The sequence below is a fragment of the Pristis pectinata genome, chromosome 9 (assembly GCF_009764475.1).
Source record: "Pristis pectinata isolate sPriPec2 chromosome 9, sPriPec2.1.pri, whole genome shotgun sequence".
NCBI lineage: Eukaryota > Metazoa > Chordata > Chondrichthyes > Rhinopristiformes > Pristidae > Pristis > Pristis pectinata.
Window position 1 is genome coordinate 7761013 of NC_067413.1, and position 22076 is coordinate 7783088.

The 22076-nt window shown below is 41.8% G+C and overlaps 1 protein-coding gene across 1 annotated transcript in view; it reads left to right on the forward strand.

Annotated features, from left to right (window-relative positions):
* Positions 1 to 22076, forward strand: part of LOC127574065 (intermembrane lipid transfer protein VPS13B-like) — a 795946-nt gene that overhangs the window by 690880 nt on the left and 82990 nt on the right. Inside the window, 4 exon segments of the mRNA XM_052022696.1 lie at positions 1170 to 1366; positions 10758 to 10939; positions 14443 to 14792; positions 21082 to 21243. Coding sequence (XP_051878656.1) covers positions 1170 to 1366; positions 10758 to 10939; positions 14443 to 14792; positions 21082 to 21243 — 891 coding nt within the window.

The following is a 22076-nucleotide window of genomic DNA, read 5'->3' on the forward strand; positions in this document are numbered from 1 at the left end:
AGCTGCCAGAGGAAATGGCAGAGATGGGTACAATTACAATGTTTAAAAGATATTTCGACAGGTTCATAGACAGGAAAGGTTTAGAGGGATGTGGGCCAAACACAGGCAAATGGGACTAACTCAGGTAGGCACCCTGGTCAGCATGGATGAGTTGGGCCAAAGGATCTGTTTCTGTGCTGTATAACGCTATAGGACACATCAGCTTTAGACCCTCCTCTCTGACCACATTTTTGCTCACCTGCCCAAGTATGTGACTCATTCAAATTTTATTTAAAATCTCTCCTGCGAAGCACCTTGGGACATTTTACTCTGATGAAAACCAAAGTTTCACATGAACAGGCAGGGAATGGAGGGATTATAGACCAGGTACAAGCAAAAAGGATTAATTTCGATTGGCATCATGGTCGGCACAGGCATTGTGGGCCGAAGGGCCTGTTCCTGTTCTGTGTTCTATTCAAAGTGAGGTTGAGTTCTGGAACTTGCTGTCTGGAGGGGAGAAACACTCAGACAGCAAGTTCCAGAACTCAACCTCACTAAAAAACTACAGGTAGTCCCCAGGTTATGTAAGGATTCCATTCCTGAGAACTATCCATAAGCCAATTTCCCTGAGTCAGAAACATCCGTTTTCTCCAGCTACCCATATCATATCGCTCTACATACGCTTGCCATAATTCTTTAATTTCATTGAATATTCACCCTATTACAACCCATAATTAAACTAGTGGAATGTACTGTATACTGTATCATTGTTAATGAATACCACAATACATTTTATTATTATTATTACTATCATGCAAAATGCATTAAAAATGTATGGGAGAATTTGCGTAAAGTCAAATTTCTGTAAGTCAGGTCATCTGTAACCTGGGGAGTCCTAATACCTCAAAGAATACTTGATGTATCATAATGCACCAGGCTTTGGACCAAGAGCTGAAAGTCTATATTGTCTAAATAGATTTTTCTTCAGCCAACATGGATGTGAGGGCTAAATGGCCTCCTTCTGGGCCATATATTTCTGTGAATATATGACTATTATTCTGTATGGTTTAACTCCACAAGCATACCCAAGAGTCCAATCCACCCAAGCAGATAGATCTAAGAGAAACACCTGATTGGTTTATTTTATAATGATAATTTCTTTCTTATTACTTATTATTTATTTCAAACAGGTACCATGCAGCCTGGAGTATTGGGATGAACTTCAACAAATATTTGTGGATTATCGTGAATTTAGCTTGTCTGAAAGCAAAGCGTGTGAGCTACAGCTACCTAACGTCACCTTGGCTAATGACCAGAAGGAGCTTGTAGCTTCTGACCTGTGGAGAATAGTTCTCAATAGCAACCAAGAAGTTGCTGAAGAGCAGAGGTGAGACTAGAGTCTATCGTGTTTCCATTTGAAGTGGAGTGGAGAACTCTGTTATTGGATTCCTGGAGCCTCGAGTGAAAAACAAATAGTTTGGTTTCAAATGATTCAAAATTGATATGAAATAGTCTGCTTTGTGACTCTTTAAAACCTACCACTTTGACCTTGTGCTTCCTTTTTTTGGGAAAAAAATTAACCTTAAACCAAACTCAATGTGTCGAACTCTGGGCCTTGAGTTGAAGTCCAAACACAGGTTGTTATCTATTATCCCAAACTCAGTTGCTGATTCCCTAAACTCAGAGTCATATATAGACTCTTAGATGATGGAAACAGGCCCTTCAGCCCAACTAGTCCATGCTGACCAAGATACCCATCCAAGCTAGTTCCATTTGCCTGCATTTGGCCCATATCCTTCTAAACCTTCTCATTCATGTACCTGTCCAACTGTCTTTTAAAAGTTGTTATTGTACCTGCCTCAACCACTTCCTCTGGCATATACCCACCAAAAAAAATTTTCCCATGAAGAAGTTTAACTTTGTTAAGCCACTAAACATGTGTAAGTTTATGTTGTTATTATAAGGGTCTTCTGTTAAAAAAAAATTGCCCCTCAAGTTCCTGTTAAATCTTTCCCCTCTCACCTTAAATGTATGCTCTCTAGTTCTTGATTCCCCAACTCTGGGGTAAAAAGACTGAGTGCATTCACCCTATCTATGCCCGCCATGATTTTATACACCTTTATAAGATCACCTTTATCAGTCTCCTACACTCCAAGGATAAAAGTCCTCGCCTGTCCAACCTCTCCCTCGAGTCCTGGCAACATCCTTGTAAATCTTTTCTGCACTCTTTCCAGTTTAAAAACATCTTTCCAATAGCATGGTGACCAAAACTAAATACAGTACTCCAAGTGCGACCTCACCAGCAGGACTGTGAGACCAACTTGCACCAAAAATTTGTTCACTCATCACTTTTGTTGTTACTGACCTATGTTGGGTCCTGGACTGGTGATGCCTAAAGTTAAAAATTTTCAATCCCATCTCTCAATGGCCATGTCTCTCCCTATCACCACCCATACAACTCTTTGTAGTGTTCTATGTTCTTCCAACATAAAAATTAAACCAGATAACATTGCTTTCAAGAGATCAAAACTGTAAATGGAGTACTTTGATTTATAATTTTTCAACTGTTCACACAATGTTAATTATTAGTTGTTAATTTAATTAAGATAATTAAATGTTAATTCTTAGTTGACGAGATTCTTTTGCGTCTGACCAAGGTTGTGACTGACATTAACGTGCCATGAATACTCCTCCTGGGCATTGAGGTTCCATGAGTATCAGAGGGTGTCCAATTGGTCCCACTCCCCATGTTCTTTTTCCATTGTTCCCAAACTTAGTCACGCTTGTGTTATCCATAGATTAGGTTTAACTTTTCTGGAGGGTGAATGGTTTTGTATTGAACACCCAGCTGTGCATCCTGCACAGTGTTTAGTGGACAGCCACTTCAAGCAGGTTGTATAATGAATGGGTGCCAAATAAGTGATGTTTGTGAGTGAGGAAGGCTGGAACCGATAGTTACCATCTCATGGGCAGTGTGTTTGACAGCCAAATGTATAATATTGAAACTCATTGTAATTATTTTAAAGATATAAAATGGGAGAATTAGCATCTGGTTACAATGTCAGTGACAACAGTACACAGCTGTCATTGGGAGAAGGATTGATAACTAGAAAGTTCAGATTTAAGTTATTTATCAAATGAAATTGATGGAGATTTCTTATCTGAAATAGCATCATAAAGTTATACAGTATGGAAACAGGCCTTTTGGCCTAAATTGTTCTTGCTCACCATGTTGCCCAGCTCAGCTGGTCCCATTTACCTGCATGTGGCCCAAGTCCCTCTAAACCTTTCCTATCCATGTAGCTGTCCAAATATCTTCTAAACATTGATATTGTACCCACCTTTATCACTTCCTCTGGCAGCTCACTCCATATACTTACCACCCTCTGTGTGAAAAAGTTGCCCCTCAGGTCCTCTTTAAATCTTTCCTCTCTCACCTTAAACCTATGTCCTCTAGTTTTAGACTCCCCTACACTGGGAAAAAGGCTGTGACTATTCACCTTTTCTGTGCCCTTCATGATTTTATAAACCTCTATGTCACTTCTCAGCCTCCTGCAGGCTACCTATCTTTCACCCACCAACTTGGCAGTAACGTATGCAGCAATTGCTGGCTGACACGAGTATGACAAAGGCAAGGGAGAAATTGGAGACTTGGTGAAAATTAGTCCCAGCTTTCTTCCCTGCCTTATGAGGGAAAACAATTGGGAACCATGGAGAAGGAAACAGTGACAGTGTAAGAGCAGCTGCAGAATGAGAAATATAAATTGGGAAAGAATCTTGTAAACAAAGTTAAGATTAAGATATCTTCACAAGACAAGAGAGCAGAAGTAGGCCATTTGGCCCATCTTTATTAGTCTCATGTACATCGAAACACACAGTGTAATGCACCTTTGCGTAGAATATTCTGGGGGCAGCCCGCAAGTGTCGCCACGCTTCCAGCGCCAACATAGCATGCCCATTCCGAACCTGTACCTCTTTGGAATGTGGGAGGAAACCGGAGCACCCAGAGGAAACCCACGCAGTTACGGGGAGAATGTACAAACTCCTTACAGACAGTGGCTAGAATTGAACCTGGGTCTCTGGCGCTGTAATAGCGTTACGCGACCGTGCCTGCCCTAAAAATGCCCTAAGTTATCTGGTAAATGAGTGAATGAGAACATAGACGAAATAACATAGATAAAAGAATTTGCAAGGTTTCGACCTGAAACATCGACATTGTGTTAACCACTGAGTTCCTCCAGCAGATTGTTTGTTGCTCCAGATTCCAGCATCTGCAGTCTCTTGTGTCTCCATGGACAAAAGAATGTAGAAGTTGCAAAATGCAGAGCAGGAAGACATGCCCAACAGATCAGGTTGGACATGTCCTCTACTTTCAGAGAGAGAAAAAAAGTAAAGAGGAAAAACAAACATGCTGGGCCAGTATCACAGATGGACAACTTTTACATTCCAAGAAATCAGGTTACCTGAGGTTGTAGAATTCAGTATTGAGTACAGAAGGCTGCACTGAAACCAGACAGAAGATGAAGTGCTTGTTCCTCATGCTCGCATTGGGCTCTCATTGTAACAGTTCAGGAAGCCACAGATTGATAGGTCAGAGTGAAGTGGGATAGAGAATTAAAGTGGCAGACAACAGGAAGAATCATTTTTGCAATGCTAATAGCAGAACAATGAAAATCATCCAACAATTTATGACAATTCGCAATTGACATGTTTTCCTCTCTAAAATTTGCTGGATGATTTGCACATTTGTAACAGTGAATTACATTAAAATTACTGTGTTTTCGTATCAAAACCTGACCCATTGAAACACTTTTGGAGTAACACTGAATAAATTTCTACTTCATGAAGTAACAGGTACATTACAGAATTTAGAAAAAAAAATATCTGTTTCAAATTAAGGAAGATGACTTGGCAAAGACACCTCCTATTTAAGAGATCAGGAATGTGTTTTGAATGCAAAAGAATGTAGTGACTTGGGTGTATTAAATTTCTCTTTATGTTCGGATGTTGCTAAGTGGCGCTTCATTGGGTTACTGATAAAATGGAAACATTTTACCAGCTGTCTGAAGCAAATGAACCAGCAGAAGTCCAGTGTAAGCATCTGCAGTTTTTTTTTGTTCAGTAGAGGTAATTGCCCTTCTAGTGCAATTACCTTAATTGAGCTACCAAATCATTCTGTCCCTTGATTTGATGCCATTTTGAACGACTATCCTCTATGAATTGAAGCTGGTATCTATTATACTCGTTTCCTCATTCTTTATACATCTTTTCTAACTGTGTCTGAACCCCGCTGTGAATATTGGAATGATCAGAGTTAGAAGTAAAAAAGAAACACTTGCATTGACATAGCTCTTTTCACATCCCTTCAGAACTTGACACATTCCAGTCATTGAATTTTGAAGTGTGGATACTGTTGTAATGCAAGAATCTGTACAATCTATACACACTGTACAAAATCTTGCACAAACGGCAAAGTGCTGTGACCAGAGAATCCGTTTTGGCATTGTTGACGGAGGAAGAAGCATTGAGTTGTATCTGCTTAGACCTCACCCACCCACCCCCATCCCTGTGCTAGCCCAGAGGCCACACTTCAGCTGTGCCATGGCTCCTCAGGTCTTGCTGGCACTGCTGTCTCAGTCAGTGCGTGAGATGAGAAGCAGCTGAATTACAGGCACCCAACAGCCCTCCCATATGCTCTCAAGAAGTCTTTTCACTGATTCCAAATGTCCTTGACTGTCACACATTTGAAAATAATTGAAACTCTGAAACAGAGACTGGATGGGCTAAGACTTTTTTCCCTGGAGCATCGGAGGTTGAGGGGTGACCTTACAGAGGTTTATAAAATCATGAGGGGTGTAGCTGAGATGAATGGTCACAAACTTTTTCCCAGGGTAGGGGGCAAAGAAGGCATAGGTATAAGGTGACAGGGGACTTAAAAGGGATCTGAAGGGTAACTTTTTCACACAGAAGATGGTGGGTATATAGAATCAGCTGCCAGATGAATTGGTAGAGGTGGTACAGTTGCCACATTTAAAGGATATTTGGACAGGTGCATGGATAGGAAATGTTTAGAGGGACGTGGGCCAAACACAGGGAAATGGGGCGAGCTCAAGTAGACAACTTGGTTGGCTTGGACGAGTGGGGCTGGAGGGCCTGTTTCCATGCTGTATAACACATTGACTGTGACTCTAATGTTTTTAATTAAAAAATATTAATTATGAATATACTTTTAATATTAAATATAATTATAACAGTTAATCACTAAAATAAAGTTTTTAAAAAAGCAAACAATTTAACTTCACTTATCTTCTTCATGAGGCCCAGTGACCCAAATGAAAGACGCTCTCAGAGATGAACCAGCTGTGGCAGGTGTAAAGCTAAGGGACCAGTAGCACTGTGTGCCTGATCCCAATAAGTTACAGAATGCTCTTGGACTCGGTAGTGAATTCGGGGACAGAGCAGTGTGCAGGGGCTGAGGCTGGGGTCACACTTCCTAATGCAGTGTGGTCCGTCCACTGGTTCCCTGCAGAACCTTGCGCTAGCCATCAGCGGGATTGGACCCATTGGCTTGGACACTGGAGATAGCTCCCCAGCTCTTATTTGAAACTGTGCTATGGTATCTTTTACGTCCACTGAAAAGGAAAACTGGGAGCTCAAACAATGCAACTCACCTTAAGCATGACACTGAAATGTTAGCATTTTATTTCAGACTAATGTCAGACTTCAAGACTACAACCTTCTGGCTTGGAGGCCAGACTGCTGCCCTCTAGCCCTTGGCTGAAACTCAAGATCCAAAAGAGTGTCCTTGAGCAGCCATGCCAGACTAAAATGTTATTCATTCACATTTTTCTCATCAAGTCGCTTAAACAGCATTTTCAGTAGGTCTAAACTATACTTTTGAATGCGAACTAAAATCCCACATCAGTTGTTGAAGGGAACCCTGTGGCCAGCTACTATTTTAATAAACTCAAAAGAATGGGCAGAAACACATTATGTCATCTGCAAGTACATGTTTACATCTGACATTCAGTACTTAGAAAAGAAAACATATTCATGTGAATTTCCACAGTCCCAAATGCCATGGTAATCATTTTAGATTAAAACATTAAATGCTGCTTGGAACAAACCACAAACTTTCCCTATCGTGGAATCCAGCAAATTCTTATCATTTTACAGTTCATCTATAGGTTGTAGGTGTCAGTGTAAGGTCAGCATTTATATCCCAGCTCTAAAGTGCCCTCGAGAAGGTGGTGACAAGCTGCCACCTTTTTTTGCCTTTTCCACAGGAGGTTTATTCAGTGATTACAGCATCACATTATTACAATACTACAGTATTCCATGATTCACACTATTTACAGTCAACAGCTTCAAATTATCACACTATCATCTCTATCCAGAACGCACTCGAGCTCCTGTGGCGCCCACTGGTCCTGGAAAGCCCCCAATGTACCCGTGGATACAGCGTGCTCCTTCTCCAGGAACACATGGGCACAGACATAACCCTGGAAGACGGGCAAGCAATCAGCTCGGGCAGAACACCTCGACTGCCCACCGCCTGGACCCATGAATGGCAATCATGGCCAGCCCCAGGAGCAAACCAGGAGATCCTGCGACCGACCCACTCCCCTCCGCACTGGGTGACCAAAGATCAGGAGCTTGGGGCAAAAGTGCAAGCTGCCACCTTGAACTTCTGCCATCCTTATGTTGCCTGTCCTCCATATTGCTGTTAAGAAGCGTGTTTCAGGATTTTGTCCCAACAATGATAAAGGATCGGTGAAGTGTTTCCAAGTCAGGTTTGTGACTTGGAGGATCCTTTGACCCTCCTGCCTCTGACTGATCCAAAATTTAAACCCCAGTGCTGGCCATTTGCCGAAGAGCTTCTTGCTATCAGTCTTTAACTTGCCTTTCAACCCTTTCCACCTATGCCCTTTGTTCTGCTTCATGTCAGTATAGAGTTCCAGATTTACCTTGTCCACAAAGGTCATTATGTTAAATGCGAACCATAAATAACAGCCCCTCCTATTTATTAGCTTTTGAAACAGCTGAACACTCAGCTCTTTCTGTGTAATAATCGTAAAACAAGTTTGTGGTTGTTCTCTGCATTGTTCTCAGAATACATTATTTATTTATTGTTGTATGCTGTATTCATTGTTGTATTTACTATTACCATGTACTTTGTTTACTCTGTGAGCTTCACGAGAGCAAGGAATTTCATTGCACCCTGGTGCAAATGACACACTAATTTCTGAACTGATCTGATCTGATCCTGCCAACCACAATGGAAGTTCTCAGCAGAGCAAGGCAGCATCTGCAGGAAGAGAAGCAGAGTTAATTTTTCAGACCACATTAGTAATTTGGAAGAAAATATAGGTGGCATGATTAGTAGGTTTGCAGCTGACACCAAAATGGGTGAAGAGGGTTGTCTAAGGTTACAGCAGGACCTAGATCAACTGGGAAAGTGGACAAGGGAATGGCAGATGAAGTTTAACTCAGACAAATGCAAAATGACACATGTTGGGAAGTTAAACCAGGCCAAGAAATATACAGTGAATGGCAAGGCCCTGGAGTGTGTTACTGAAGTTTGGGGTACAAGTACATGAAAGTACAAGTACAAGTACTGAAAGTGGCGACACAGTAGACAAGGTGGTGAAGAAAGCATCTGGCATGATTGCCTTCGTCAACCATGGCACTGAGCACAAGAGTTGGGAAGTATGCTACAGCTGTACAAGCCGATGGTTGGAGCATTTTGTGCAGTTCCAGTTGCTATGCTATAGGAAGGATGTGATTAAGCGAGAGAGGATGGAGAAAACATTCCCAGGAATGTTGCCTGGACCAGAGGGCTTGAGTTATAATGAGAGATTGGATAGGCTTGGACTGTTTTCCCTGCAGCAAAGGAAGCTGAGGGGTGACCTTATAGAGGTTTATAAAAGTGTGAAGGGCATAGATAGAGCAGAAAATCACAGGATAAGGGAGTCTAAAACTAGAGGCATAAGTTTAAGGTGCGAGGGAGAAGATTAAAAGGGGATCTGAGGAGCAAATTTTTCACACAGAAGGTGGTGAATGTGTGGAACGAGCTGCCAGAGGAGGTTTTAGAGACAGACATAATTACGTTTAAAAGACGTTTGGACAGCTACGTGGATAAGAAAGGATGAGAGGGATATGGGCCAAATGCAGGCAAATGGGATTAGAGTAGATAAGCACCTTGGTCGGCATGGACGAGTTGAGCCTAAGGGCCTGTTTCCATGCTGTATAACTCTGACTCTCGGAATTAATCCATGAATCTACCTTTCATCAGAATAATTGGTAAACTCAATTTCTCTCTCTGCTGATGCTGTCTGGCCTATTGAGTATTTGTAACACTTCAGATCAATTTATTTATTGCCATATACACCAGGGTGCAATGAAATTCGTTGCTCACATGAAGCTCACAGAATAAAAACTATAAATACAACAATAAGTATGATGGCGAGCCCAAAACAGCAGAATGGTGCAGAGATTGTAGTGCTATCTTTGCACCAAATAAAAACTTTGTTTTTATTTAGATTTCCAGCATTTGCAGTATTTTACTTCTGTATTGTAATGAAAATAATATTGTGTTATTCGACTGCTGTGTGACAGCAAATTATACAATTAGAATAAAAACAAAAAATGCTGAGGTAACCACCGTGTAAGCCAGCATCTGTGGAGAGAGTTACATATCAAGTCAATGATCTTTTTCATTAGAACTAGAAAAATGAGAAACGAAGACAGTCAGAGACTTTTTCCCGGGACGACAATGGCTTACGCGAGGGGACATAATCTTAAGGTGATTGGAGGAAGGTATAAGGGAGATGTCAGGGGTAAGTTCTTTACACAGAGAGTGGTGGGTGCGTGGAATGCACTGCCAGCAGAGGTTATGGGGACTGATACATTAGGGACATTTAAGAGACTCTTAGATAGCCACATGAATGATAGAAAAATGGGGGGCTTTGTGGGAGGGAAGGGTTAGATAGATCTTAGAGCAGGATAAAATGTCGGCACAACATTGTGGGCCAAAGGGCCTGTACTGTGCTGTAATGTTCTATGTTCTATGAAGCATGAAAAGGCCTCCTTGTGGTAAGGAAATACAGGTCCTAGCAAGTTACAAATGCCTGACTTACGTGCAGCCCATATATACGAACGAATGTTTAGGAGACCAGTGGCATGGATTTGCTGGCTGCTGTGGAACTGCAGGCATCTTCTGCTGTGTGGGAACTTGGTTCATGACAATATCTGAATGGTTGAGTTAAACACCCTGGTTTAACCATACATTGCCCTTGGTTGGCCTTTGTTTTCATTCACATATATTGCCAGGTGGCCACATTTCCAAATTGCGACCTGTTCGGTTTAAAACAGTTCTCAGAATCAGAACCCTGTCGCAACCTGGGGAGGATCTGTAAGGTAGATGGCGTCTTGTTCAAAGTCCCATCTGAAAGTGACAGCCCACTTCTGAAAGTGCAAGATTCCTCATAATACCTTGTATTGTCTTTTGTTTCTGTCGTCTTACAATATATTTCTGTCGCTTGTTTAAATATCTTTGTCGAATATTTTGTCAAGTCTTTGCATCAGCACCCAGCGCCTGGTTCAGAAATAGTCAATACTACCATGAGTTAAATGAAAATTGTGTGTCTTAACTTTGGTTGTAGAAATATATATTTAATAAAACAAGGTTTCTTTGCTCTTTTTAAATTTTAATTTCAGTTTAATGTCAGCAGAAATGTGATATTGATCAGGTTATTTTTATCATGTGCTCTCATCAGCAGCGATGGCGAGTCCGGCTCTCAGAGTATCTGTGACCAGCTTGTGTCTCCAATGGCCTTGGCAGCCTGCACCAGGGTAGATTCTTGTTTTGCCCCATGGTTTGTTCCTTCTCTTGGCATTTCATTACGCCTTGTTCAAATTGAACTTCATCTTTGCCATCATTTGGATCAGCTGGGTACAGGTATGTCACTGAAAAAAAAATTGCCTATTTGGTCAAGTCATTCTCTCAGTTCTAATCTAAAACTTTGATATTTTTATTTGAAGGAAATCTGGAAAAATGCATTGATTTTTTTCTACAGCTAAAGAAGAGCCAAATTTACGTTTACATTAATCAAAAGCATTGAATAACTGTCCATAGAATACTTAAAATTATTTGAGGTAGCTTTCTCTGGCACCAAAGTTTATTGAAGCTATATTGTTACTATCAATAATACTGTATAGAAAGCAACATGTCGGATAATCAAACCAAACTAAGCTCCATAATAATTCAGATCATTAAGTTCAATGGTTAAGCATAGATGTGCCTGAGTGAAATCTTAATGAGGAAGAATTGCAAGACAGAAACACCAGCATGGACCAGCTGAACTAGTTAACCTGTTTCTGTGCTCAGATTTCAGTCTAATATATAATTCACTGTTCATCCATTGAACATTTGTATTGGAAATGAGAGAATTAGTTTTAAATAAAGAAGCCAAGATTCTTTCTTTTTAATCCATTTGTCTTAGCTTTGTTTGTGGAAATGTATCTCTCAGTAATTTTTTTTCCCTGAGTTTTCAAATTTCAGTGAATGTTAATTATGTTTGCCTGTAATACATCTCTGTGCTATATTGTTGCAGAAATAACTGTTTAATTTTGGTGATTTCAGTATTTGTACCAGTTAGGGTTTTCAGTGACCTGATTTTAGCAGACAAAATCCTTACAAAGTTGACTTTTATAGAATCATCTCATGTGAAAGGGGGCCATTCAGCCTATTATGTCTGGGTTGATTTTTGGAAAGAGCTACCAGTTAAGAATGGCAGCAGGCATAAGCCAGGTAGCTACAGACCAGTGAGCCTTAGGTCAGCGGTAGGGAAATTATGGGAGAAAATTATAAGGGGTAGGATGTATGGACTAGGACATAGGGCTGATTAGGGATGGTCAGAAATCCTGTCTCACTAATTTTATTGAGAGGGTAACCAAGAAGATTGATGAAGGCAGGGTGATAGACGTTATCCATACGGACTTCAGTAAGGCACTTGACAGGTTGCCTCATGGTAGGCTGGTCCAGAAGGTTAAGGCACATGGGATCCAAGGTGAGCTGACTAATTGGATCCAAAATTGGCTTGACAATGAGAGACACAGGGCGTTGGTGGAAGGATGCTTTGCTGATTCAACATCTGGGACCAGTGGTGTACTGCAGGGATCGGTGCTGGGTCCCTTGTTTGCGATAGACTTAAATTTGAATGCAGGAGGTATGATTAGTAAGTTTGCAGATGGCACAAAAGTTGGTGGTGTTATGGATAGTGAGGAAGGTTGTCTCAGCACGATATGGATCAGGTGAAAAGTTGGATGGAGCTTTGACAGATGGAATTTAATGAGGTGATTCATATGGGAAGTCAAATAGGGGTAGTGTATATACAGTAAATGGTAGGGCACCAAGGAATGTTGATAAACAGGGAAATCTTGGGTTTCAAGTCCATAGTTCCCTGAAAATGGCACACAGGTAAATAGGGTGGTGAAGAAGGCATATTGATATTGGTTTACTGTTGTCACTTGTACCGAAGTACAGTGGAAAACTTGTCTTGCATACCGTTCGTACAGATCAATTCATTACGCAGTGCATTGAGGTAGTACAAGGCAAAAACAATAACAGAATACAAAGTAAAGTGTCACAGCTACAGGGAAATGTAGTGCAGGTAGACAATAAAGTGCAAGGTCATAACAAGGTAGATTGTGAAGTCAAGAGTCCATCTCATCGTGTGACATGCTTGCCTTTATGGGTGGGGTCATAGAATATAAAAGTTGGGATGTTATGTTGCAAATTTACAAAATACTGTTTAGACTGCACCTGGAATATTGTGTGCAGTTCTGGTCACCACACTATGGTCTTGTGCTGGGGAGAGTGCAGAGGAGATTCACTAGGATGTTGCCTGGATTAGAAAGACTTTAGTTATGAAGAGAGATTGGATAGGCTGGGTTTGTTTTCCCTGGAGTGAAGGAGGCTGAAGGGTGACCTGACAGAAGTATATCAAACTATAAGGGGCTTAGGTGGAACAGATGGTAAGAATTCTTTTTCCCATAGTAGGGGTAAAGGAAACGAGGGCATAAGGGTATGAGAGACAGGAAGGGGCATTTGAATGTTTTTTTTTACACAGAGAGTGGCTGATCTCTGGAACTTGCTGCCAGAGGAGATGGTGGAATCAGATACATTCACTATGTTTGAGAAATATTTAGACAGGCACTTGAATAGGCAAGTCATAGAAGGATACGGACCTAATGTGGGAAAATGGGATTAGTGTAGATGGGCAAAAAGTTCAGTATGGATGTGGTGGGCCGAAGGGCCTGTGTCTGTGCTGTATGACTCTATATGACCCTAAATATCCAATGGTGTACTTTGTGTGGATTTTAATGAGACTTTTGAGAAATGTCTCACGTAGGAGTTTGGTCAGTGAAGGGAAAACCCATGAACTGCAGAGGAAAGTTAGATGCAAAATGGGTTTGATGGCAGGAAGCAAATGGTTTTGATTCACAGGTGACTGGCAGACGACTTGCAGAGAGGTTCCACAGATCTCAGGACTAATTTCCTATGCTTTTTATGATATAAATAAATAAATTAGACTGAACTGCAGTGGGTAGAATAAAACATTTGCAGACATTACAGATGTTGGCCATGTGGATGACAGTGAGGAAGAAAGTTTTAGATTGCAGAAAGATGATCGTTACTGGTAGTTGAGTAGAAAACAATGGAAAATAGAATTCATTCCAGAGAAGTGTGAGAGGATGCATTTGCGGAGGACAAACTAGGCAAGTGAATACTGAATTTGGACAGGGAAGAAAACAGGTCCTTGGAATGCATTGATAAGGTGGGTAAAGAAGGCAAGTGGAATACTTTCCTTCATTAGCAGAGGGTGAAAATCATAGAAAAAAACTGCAGAGATTAGAAATCTGAAATAAAAATAGAAAGTGCTGGAAACACAACAGGTCAGGCAGCATCTGTGGAAAGAGAAGTGGAGTTGATATTTCAGGAGACCTGTTTCTTTTTCCACAGATGCTACCTGACTTGCCGAGTGTTTCCAGCATTTTCAGTTTTTATTTAAGAGCAGAGGGTAATTTTTGGGTGACATGGGCACAATCGGTCTCCTGGTTGTCTTTAGTGCCATAAATTTCGATGATGCTTCTGTGATTCTATTAATGAACGACAATTATATGCTTTCATTTGGTCTTGAAGCAATAATTAAAAATATTTTTAAAATTTACTCATGGGATATAGATGTTACTGGGAAGGCAAGCAGTTATTAACCATCAGTCATTGGTTCCTCAGAGAGCAGTTAAGAGTCAACCACTTTGGGGTGGGTCTTGAGTCATACATAGGTCAGACCAAGTAAGATTGTGGATCTCCCTACCTAAATGCCAATCATAAATCAGTGCAACATTTTAAGCTATATCAAGAACATGATTACTTGAAATATTTATTTTGTACCACAGCTCAACCCAGCTGCCTGCAGACATTCGTCCCTGATAGAAAGTTGCCTTCTGAGCAAGAATACATGGTCATTTCTCTGAAAAATCCAAATGTCTACTTGCGCCAATGGTCTGATGGCCCTATTTGCCGAGAGCTCCAGTTCTCCACCATCGTCAAATGTAACCTGCTGGAATACCGCAACCTCACCATGCTCAGCATTTTAAAGCCCTTGATTCTTCACGGACAAATGGCCATCAGCAACAGCTCTGTGGAGCAACTCATGGACGGAAATGTGTTTTTCGATCCCGTGTTTATCAATGTGGGGCAGCACGCAATTCATTCATTGGACACAGCAGTCCGTGCTTGGAAGCAGGTACATTAGAACAAGTGTAACTGTGGCAACTCATTCCTTTTATTGATTTTTGAGATCATTGGAGCAGGGCTTTGTTAATCAGTGAGATTGTGACTGAACTGTAACCTAATTCTTTACTGTAAAAGAAGTCTTTCAATGTCAGTTGACCCAGCATAAACTTCATTTGCAGCATTATAATGAGGGCAGGACTGGTTTGTCCTAGCAGTTATCAATCCACAGGACATAAATCTGATAGAGGTACCTCCTTAAATTATAAGCACCAATATTATCAATTATTTAAAAAAAACAAAGGAAACTCAGCAAATAGAATCCTAAAATTATATTCTGTGCCAGCAATGGACTTCAGTTCCAAAGGTCATAACTGCCTTAATCCGACAGTTGATTAAACTGTCTAAGCCTCCGTGTTTAGTATGAAATGTCTCTTTTCTTGAAAATTTCTGCCTCAGCTGAGGCCTGCTTACTAAGATAAGATAAGATATTTATTTATTAGTCACATATACATCGAAACACAGTGAAATGCGTCTTTTTGCGTTACTGAGAATGTGCTGGGAGCAGCCCGCAAGTGTTGCCACTCTTCCGGCGCCAATGTAGCACGCCCACAGCTCCTAACCCGTACGTCTTTGGAATGTGGGAGGAAGCTGGAGCACTCGGAGGAAACCCACGCAGACACGGGGAGAACGTACAAACTCCATACTGACAGCAGCAGGAATTGAACCCGGGTCACTGGCACTGCAATATAAGTTAATCTGAAGCAAGAATCCAACCCACTTGTTTTGCAGTGTTAATTATGGGAGACACAAGGGACTGCAGATGCTGGAACCTGGAACAACAAACAATCTGCTGGATGAACTTAGCAGGTTGAGCAGCATTCGATCCGAAACATCGATAATTCTTTTCCCGCCACAGATGCTCCTTGACCCGCTGAGTTCCTCCAACAGATTGTTTATTGTATTAATTACCATTGCCTGGAAATTCATCTCTCGTGATAAGAACATCAGAAATTTTCCCTTTGCTCCCTTCCAATTTTCCATTCTTTTTCTTATGATCTTAAATGGAAACGGTTGGCTGTTCAGGCCCTCTAATCTGCAGTTCATAGTTGATTTTCTACCTTTTTCCTGTACTAATCTCACTTGGTTCCTTTTATATCCAAAAGCCTACCTGTCTCTGCCTTGAATTTACCGTAGCGGCAGGCACGGTAGTGTGGTGGCAGGCACGGTAGTGTAGCGGTTAGCGTAATGCTTTACAGCACCAGCAACCCAGGTTCAATTCAGGCCACTGTGTGTAAGGAGTTTGTACGTTCTCCCCGTGTCTGCATGGGTTTCCCCCCACATTCCAAAGACGTACAGGTTAGGAAGTTGTGGGCATGTTATGTTGGCGCCGGATGCGTGGCGACACTTGCGGGCTGCCCGCAGAACACTCTGCGCAAAGGATGTATTTCACTATGTGTTTTGATGTACATGTGACTAATAAAGATATCTGATCTGATCTGATCTGACTCAGTGACCAAGCCTCCACAGTCCTCTTAGGCAGAGAATTCCAAAGATCCACCATCCTCCAGATGAAGAAATGCCAACCCCTTATTTTGACACTGGGACCACTGATTCTAGATAACCTGGCCAAGAGCAACATCAACCCTGCATCTACTCTATCAGACTTCCTAAGAATTTTCTGTGTTTCAATGAGATTTTTCTAAACTCTAATGAGCATAAGACCACTTTGCTTTAATCTATCCTTGTAGGGAAATACCCTGCCCCCATCTCAGGAATCAATTTGACAAATCTTGGTTGCACTCCACCCATTGAAAGAATATCCTTCTTCACAAGAGAATATCGGACCAAGTGTGGTCGTACCAGGGTCCTAGATAATTTCATTAAGACATGTATACTCTTGCACTCATCTTGTAATAAAGGCCAACATGTTGTTTACATTCCCAAATCTTGATAAGCTGATATGATAATTTTATTTGATTTGTGTTCAAGGACACCCAAGTCCCTCTGAACATCAGCACCTTTCAATCTCACGCCATATAATTTTCCCACCTTTTCTAATTTTCCTACCAAATTGGATGCCCTCACATTTTTCTATCTGTCATGTCCTCATCCATTCTCTTGGCCTGACTCTATTTGCCTCAAGCCTCTGCATCCTCCTTACAATTCAGCTTTGTACCCTCAACAAAGTTGGATATATTACACCCAGTCCGTCATCTAATTCAGTGATGTAGATGGTAAACAGCTGGAACCCCAGCCAAGAAGTCCTTTTCTCCTGGATATAGATATAGGTATATTTTATTAGTCACATGTACATCGAAACACACAGTGAAATACATCTTTTACGTAGAGTGTTCTGGGGGCAGCCCACAAGTGTCGCCATGCCTCCAGTGCCAACATACCATGCCCACAACTTCCTCACCCGTGCATCTTTGGAATGTGGGAGGAAACCAGAGCACCCGGAGGAAACTCACGCAGACACGGGGAGAACGTACAAACTCCATAGAACCATAGAACCATAGAACAATATAGCACAATACAGGCCCTTCGGCCCACATTATTGTGCCGACCTTCAAACCACTCCTAAGACTATTTAACCCCTTCCTCCCACATATCCCTCTATCTTAAATTCCTCCATATGCTTATCTAACAATCTCTTGAACTTGACCAACATATCAGCCTCCACCACCACCCCAGGCAGTGCATTCCATACACCAACTACTCTCTGGGTGAAAAACCTCCCTCTGATGTCTCCCTTGAACTTCCCCCCCATTACCTTAAAGCCATGCCCTCTTGTATTGAGCATTGGTGCCTTGGGAAAGAGGTGCTGGCTGTCCACTCTATCTATTCCTCTTAATATTTTGTACACCTCTAACATGTCTCCCCTCATCCTCCTCTCCAATGAGTAAAGCCCTAGTTCTTTTAGTCTCTCCTCATAATCCATACTCTCTAATCCAGGCAGCATCCTAGTAAACCTCCTCTGCATCCTTTCCAATGCCTCCACATCCTTCCTATAATGAGGCGACCAGAACTGGACACAGTACTCCAAGTGTGGTTTAACCAGTGTTTTGTAAAGCTGCATCATTACTTCGCGGCTCTTAAACTCGATCCCACGACTTATGAAAGCAATGTCCCATAACCTTTCTTAACTACACTATCCACCTGTGAGGCAACTTTCAGTGGTCTGTGGATATGAACCCCCAGATCCCTCTGCTCCTCTACACTGCCCAGAATCCTGCCACTTACTCTGTATTTCGCCTTGGAGTTTGTCCTTCCAAAGTATACCACCTCTGGATTGAACTTCATCTGCCACTTGTCAGCCCAGCTCTGCATCCTATTAATATCCCTCTGTAAGCTTCGACAGCCCTCCACACTATCCACAATACCACTGATCTTTGTGTCATCTGCAAACTTGCTAACCCACCCTTCCACCCCCTCATCTAAGTCGTTAATAAATATCACAAAAAGTAGAGGTCCCAGAACCGATCCTTGTGGGACACCACTAGTCACAGCCCTCCAATCCGAATGCACTCCCTGCACCACAACCCTCTGCTTTCTACAGGCAAGCCAATTCTGAATCCACACTGCCAAGCCTCCCTGGATCCCTTGGCCTCTGACCTTCTGAAGAAGCCTACCATGCGGAACCTTATCAAACGCCTTACTAAAATCCATGTAGACCACATCTACTGCACTACCTTCATAAATCTTCCTGGTCACCTCCTCAAAGAACCCTATCAGGCTAGTGAGGCAAGATCTTCCCTTCACAAATCCATGCTGGCTGTTCCTAATCAGTCCATGATTCTCCAAATGATCATAGATCCTATCTCTTAGAATCCTTTCTAGCAGCTTACCCAACACAGACGTAAGGCTCACTGGTCTGTAATTCCCTGGACTCTCCCTACTACCTTTTTTGAATAAGAGAACAACATTCGCCACCCTCCAATCCTCCGGCACCATCCCCGTGGACAACGAGGACTCAAAGATCCTAGCCAACGGTTCAGCAATCTCCTCCCTCGCCTCACGAAGCAGCCTGGGGAATATTCCGTCAGGCCCCGGGGACTTATCCGTCCTAATATTTTCTAACAGCTCCAACACATCCTCTCTCTTGATATCTACATACTCCAGAACATTACCCTTACCAACACTGTCCTCAGCGTCATCAAGACCCCTCTCCTTGGTGAATACTGAAGAAAAGTATTCAGTGAGAACCTCACCCACTTCCACAGCTTCCAGGCACAGCTTCCCACCTTTGACTTTAATCGGACCTACCTTTACTCGAGCCATCCTTCTGCTCTTCACGTACGAGTAAAAAACCTTGGGATTCTCCTTAACCCTACTCGCCAAAGCCTTTTCATGTCCCCTTCTCGCTCTTCTCAGCCCCTTCTTAAGTTCCCTCCTTGCTACTCTATATTCTTCACGAGCCCTGTCTGATCCTTGCTGCTTACACCTTATGTATGCAGCCTTCTTCTTCCTAACTAGTTTTTCCACCTCTCTTGTCACCCATGGTTCCTTCACCCTGCCATTCCTTCTCTGCCTCACCAGGACAAATTTATCCCTAACATCCTGCAAGAGATCCCTGAACAGTGACCACATCTCCACAGTATATTTCCCTTCAAAAATGTCATCCCAATTTACACTCTCAAGTTCTTGCCTTATAGCCTCATAATTCGCCTTTCCCCAATTAAATATCTTCCCGTCCTCTTTGCTCCTGCCCCTGTCCATGACAATGCTAAAGGTTATGGAGCAGTGGTCACTGTCCCCCAAATGCTCACCCACTGATAGATCTGTCACCTGACCCAGTTCATTACCTCAAACTAGATCTAATACCTAAGATCCATCTTGGGAAGTTTAGTATTCTGGTGCCTGTAATAAAATATTCAGTTGCAAATTTTCGGCACTCCATCAGATCTCCATTCAATAAAGAACACAGTCCCTTATTGTCTCTTTGTTCCATTTGCTTGTGGACGTAAAGTCAGCTAAAATATGGCGTATAATAAGGTTAGGGCTGAGTCGTAGGAATTAAAGTTGTGCTTACATGTGACTACTTCTCTCTGATTTATATGCAATGACCAGATTTCTTTTGCATTTCTGGCATGCTGCAGAAATGTCCCACTCTTTGGGTATCGAGTACTGATGTCAGTGCAATAATCTAATGTCCATGTTAGTAAACAATTACCTAAGCACTGGTGATTTATAATTTTATTACCTTGGATTAGGTCCTAAAAATCACTCTGACATTGCTCACAGATTGATGTAGATTTGGGCACTTCCCTTATTGGTGTTGGGCAGCTCTTATATACTGGGGTAATTGAGGGCCTCTCATGGCAACTGCATCTTAGATTCTTCGCTAAGTTTCTTCCCTATTGTTTTTAAGTTCTACTATTTTTCTCTCCTGAGGACAGAGAGCAGCTGGCCAAGCTTGGCCTGCAAAATCACGAGGCCGTGCTCCTGTGAGTATGGTGCACTGGATCAAGTTATTCTTGTAGGCTGGATTACAAAGAGTTTTCCCAAGTGTAGTAGGTAGAATTGAATATTCAGCAGCCAGGAACTGAATTGCGGAACCATGTCCTGGAACACAAAGTTTTCTTTAATCCTCCTGTGCAGTTCTGTGGTTCTTTTCTGCTTATATCACATGAACATATAATAAACATGTTTGCTGTTATGTGTATTTTTTTAAAGTTATTTTTCTTGCACCATGCTATACCTTGTGTGTTTGATGCTAGTGATGTTTCTCACCACTCAAAGGTAATATTTGAATCACTTTGCTGATTGCTTTGGTCAAACTGAATGCTTTGCTCAGAAATGAACATCTTACTTCTGGTGCTTTTGGAATGCTATGATGCTGTGATTATGTTTTAAATCAGTCACTCTCTCCCAGGCTCCTTCTGCCTTTAGCAGACTTGATGTGTATTTCCCAATTCCAAACGTAGGGATTTTTCCCCCACTAAGGTTGCTTTCTCTCTCTCCCTGCTTCATCTTTTGTGTTTGAACATCTGGCTTTGAACACCCTAAAACAAGTTAAGCTTCGAAGACATTGCCAACTACAGGTTCTAAATCAGTGTATATGTGAGACTCACAATCTCCAGAAGGATCCTTTACTTTTTTAAACAACTGTTTTGTTAAGCACTATGGAGAATTTGAAGTACTGGTGTTGACAGTAACCAGCTTTTGTCAGTCATCTGAAATATTAATCGGAGTATTCACATCCTTCAGCTTTCAAGCTGCAGTATTTACCACTTAGGCAAGTGACTGCTAATCATCTTTGGGGCTGATCTAATGCACACTGATGCTTTCTGTTCCAGAACCAACATCCAGAGGCAGAGGAGCTGGTCTTCAGCCACTTTGTGATATGTAACGACACCCAGGAGACACTGCGGTTTGGCCAGGTGGATACTGATGAAAACGTTCTATTGTCTAGCCAGCACAGCCATCAGTACAGTTGGCGCTCCCACAAGTCCCCCCAGGTATTACAAAATGTCGATTTCTGAATTATTGTTTGGCAGCTCTCTCTGGGAAATAAACAGTAATAGTAACAGCAGGTGCCTTGAAAGAACTATTAATTATAGTTGTAAGTTTAAAGCAAGCTTTTTATTTGTAGAGTGTCGCTGATACACCAATGCAGCTGCCTCCGTTATAGTTCAATTACAGAGTGCCAAAAACAAAGGGCTGCTTATCCTTAATTCTCCTAACAAGTCAAGCCAAGGAACCAGCTTTTAAGACCATGAGTAACTTTTCTTTATTCTGCCTTTAAATTGCAAGATTGGCATTTTCCTCTTGGCTACTGTATAACACTAATGAGCATTCTTGCCTCTTCTCTCCCTGTAAAACCTGTCATAATTGTTGAAAGGAAATTGCGAAAAGAAACATTATATTTCTGGTAACACAGTTATGCAAGGTTAAGAGAATGTTAGCAAGCACAAGGCAGTGATGTGTAGTGTGTTTCGCAAAGGTATTTGCAATTCATTTCATTTTGAAGCAGTCTATCTGTGACAGTTGCATTTATGTGGAGTGTGCTCGTGTGTGTTAGTGTCCTAATTGAGCCCAACAGCACAACTGTAAGGATTTTTCGACCTTGGTTCTCAAAGTAAACTTTCAAAAGGAATTGCAAAAGCAGATGATTGAATTCAGACCAAGTGCTAGAGCTTCTCCCTGCCAAGAAGTCTCACAGCTTCTCTTCCACTTACTTACCTTCCTTATACCACTCATCTTCAGATAACGCCTCCTCGCCAAGTCCATTTCCTTTTACTTATTCACCAATATTTTTCCTGTATCAATCCAGCACTACTCTGTACTTTCA